General features: G+C 29.7%; 1 protein-coding gene across 2 annotated transcripts in view; it reads right to left on the minus strand.

The window, feature by feature from the left end:
* Positions 1–914: 914 nt before the first annotated feature.
* Positions 915–3,484, minus strand: part of LOC102673628 (dipeptidase 1-like) — a 65,687-nt gene continuing 63,117 nt past the window's right edge. For both annotated transcript variants that reach the window (XM_031514671.1, XM_006624702.2), the window contains exons 6-8: positions 2,364–2,524; positions 1,459–1,588; positions 915–1,279 (exon numbers count right to left, since the gene is read on the minus strand). In XM_031514671.1, the coding sequence (XP_031370531.1) occupies positions 1,148–1,279; positions 1,459–1,588; positions 2,364–2,524 (423 nt within the window). In that variant the 3' untranslated portion in view covers positions 915–1,147. The remainder of the gene's footprint in view (positions 1,280–1,458; positions 1,589–2,363; positions 2,525–3,484) is intronic.

Below are 3,484 nucleotides of genomic sequence, written 5' to 3' on the forward strand. Positions count from 1 at the left end.
AGAAAACATTTCTATATTGTCACAATATGATTTCTTTATTTGCTCCGATATATTGAATTTAATTACGCACAATTAAGCGTTTGCCTAGTTAATTTTTTTTTATAGCAATTTTATATTTTATTGTTTCTAATACAACAAAAATATTATCTATAATTATATCTCATTAATTATAATTAATCAATTATTAATAGAATATAATAAGAACATATATAAAAATTTAATATATGTACTTATATTATAACATATAATAATAAATTGAAAGAAATTGGAGGAATTTATATTGATTTTTAATGAAATCCATTCTTTTGAGAAATATATAGAGTTCTCTATAATTTTTCGAATGACAATGAAAATTTTAATTTTTGATATACATAGTTCTTCGAATTGATATTTTAATTTCCCTGCACCATAAAAATATGAAGTGGAGCACTGTCTGCTCGAGTTTTATTCAAAGATCGTATATTAGAATACATATTTTTCTTTATAATAAGTTTTATAATACATAACTAACTTCTATTAAAAATAGTATTGTTACCATGGACATTGTTCTGAAACATATATACGAAATACCAAAATATTGATTGTTGTTCAAAATAGAGATGATTTTATAATCAGTTTTTCTAACTTAAAACTTAAAAGCCTTTAAATTATGATATCGATAATTACATATCATTATTCGTAATAAAGTATGAATTTCATAACGATTATTTTAATCTTAATGAAATTTAAATAAAAAATTTTCATACTTTCTCAATTGTTCCAATAATTATAAACATGACGAATTTATATCATTAATATAATATATAATGTGATTTGTTAAAAAAAAAAAAAATTGTTTGCGCCTTTAAACAATAAAAACAACCGAGCAAATTAATCATTCAAAGCTGTGCATTTCGTTCGAGGTAGGTTCTTCATTTTTTTTTTCTCGTTCAATGTTATCCTGATTGAGCTTTTAGAAGACTTTTTAGGCGGGCAAGAATCAAAAGCGACGAGAAGTTCTTTCCTTTCGAATCTTTTCCTTTTGTTACAATTTTCTCGACTTTTTGACGAGATTCTGTCCGTTTTGTCGAGCATAGGACGGTAAGGTTGCTCGTAGAGAAGTAATTTACACACCATCATCGTTAAACAGAGGATATTGATAGAACAATCAAACTTCCATGACTCTTTGCACGGAATTGATATCGAGTGCACAGTTGCCAGTTGTATCGGGAGAATCTTGGAGGTATTCTTCGGATGGCGTCATTCCGGCGGTTCTCATGTCGTCTCTCACTCGTTCCACCTGAAACGAATAATGTTTCTTTCTTTATTTTTTATATTTTTTTTATTAAACAAAGAGAAATAGAAAATTTTTTCAATTCACAAGACGTAGATTTTTCTTCGTTTCATCGAGGAACAATTAAAGATGCTTGCACACTAACGAAAAGAAATTCGAGTTTAGATTGAACGAGTTCTACCAACCTGTTGGAGGACCCTCAACAAATTCAGGCCGGCGACTTTTTTTAAGTCGAGCACATTCCATTTCCCACTTCGAAGAAGTTCGGCGAACAGTTCCGGATACTTTGAAACATCTTCGAGTCCTCTCGGTGTTCTGTTAAAAAAATCGATGCCTCTTTAATATCAAATGTTTGATAACAACTTATTGTTGTTATTTTTAAAGATTTTTGATATTTATTTTTAATGATATAAAATAATAAAAAATTCATAGAAAAAACACATCTTTTATTTTTCCTCCGATCGAATATCGTCTCTAATTGACATCAATATTTATTAAATCAATGTTTATATATATAAACGAAATAAACGAACAATCTCTTGTTTATTAATCGTATTACGGAATAACAAACATTTATTAAATTACAACTTGTAATTCTTTCCCATTAACGAATTCAAACGAGTCAAACAAACTATAATTCTTTTTTCGAAGATCAATAAATCGTTAAAAACTTAAAAACTTATCATAGAATATCGTAGAGAAAGAAAGAAGGAAAAAAAAAATTTACAGCACCATCATTTCTATGTTAGCCGATTTATAGTATAGAGACACGATGAAATGAACCTGAATTCTGTTTACAGAAAGATACGATGTCGCGCTATAAATCTTTCGACCAATATCGCAGCAACGATTAGTTAAAAGAAAAGATTAATTAAAACTGTGCGTAGTACTTTCTTGATTAAATTAAACGGATCAAATTGGATCGTGACTCTTTTTTTCAAATTGATCCTATCATAATTTAAGAAATAATTAAAATGTCGATATTCGACCAATATTGATGAAAGAAATTTAATTTAGGATAAGAGAGCATTAAGTAACTTCTATTCTTTATACATGTACATAGATTTATGGGAAGAAGAAATTTACTTACTTGTTGATACCGTCGAAGTCGCCACCGACACCGATGTGGTCCACGCCAATTAGATTTCTAATGTAGTATATATGCTCAGCGACGTCGGAAATGGTCGCCTGAGAGCCACATTTCACGAAGTAATTATAAAACGTCACCATCACTATTCCACCGTTGGCAGCCTACAAATAGAATTTTAATAATAATATTCGATAAAGTCCTTCAAAATTTAAAGAGTATATTATTTTCCAAAGCTTTCAAATCATTTTGTCGTTGTCGTTTCGAAACAAAGATCAAAGATAACAATTCTCTATGTTTGGAACAATTTAACAACAATTATGAAAATGTTGTAAGAAATACGTTAACATTTTTTTGAACGTGAAACAAGGAAGAGGAGGAATTATTCTAGGAAAAATCGAATTATTTTAACCAAAGTATTACAACTTAATTGCACCTTCCGTTAACCGCAGTTTCTGACCGCAACTACTGCGCCACGTTCTTCGACCAAATCCACTGCAATGTTCTCACGTAACCGCATTTCTCGATCGTACGTTTCTCCTTTCGGGAACCGCTTCCGATATTCGTTACTATCTTATTGAAAAACTATTCGTAAACCAACTTTTCGATTTTCTTGCAATCGTTTATATTTGAATCGAATCCTTTTCCGAGATTGAAATCCGCTTTCTTTTTTTCCCTTCCAATGAATAATGGATCGTTACTTGAATTTTATTCGAGAAAGAATTTAAACTGAATTCAATTATTTATATTTAATAAATTAAACGATTACACAAGTTCTAAAGAATTCTTTCTAATTTATGATTCGAAACAATAATAGGAAATTTAATTTGAAAGGGATTAAAGAATTTTGAAATATTTTATCAATAATTTGTCAAAGTTTAATTAAAAATTCTTTTACGAGGAAAGAATCTTTTATCGGAGGGAATTCAAGAAAGAAGATAGGTTAATTTCGCGCCTTATTAATTTGTCCCTTAACGAGGAGACGCGAAGAGGTTCCCCATAATGGAGAAGAAAACCAGACGATAGAAACGAATCGATGATAAATGTTTCTGGAACTCCAATAATCATCTATCCTCGAGAGAGAGAGATATGCCATACTGAGACAGAGAGCGAGAGAGAGAGAG

The sequence above is a fragment of the Apis dorsata genome, unplaced genomic scaffold (genome assembly GCF_000469605.1).
Source record: "Apis dorsata unplaced genomic scaffold, Apis dorsata 1.3 scaffold_1096, whole genome shotgun sequence".
NCBI classification, from domain to species: Eukaryota; Metazoa; Arthropoda; class Insecta; order Hymenoptera; family Apidae; genus Apis; species Apis dorsata.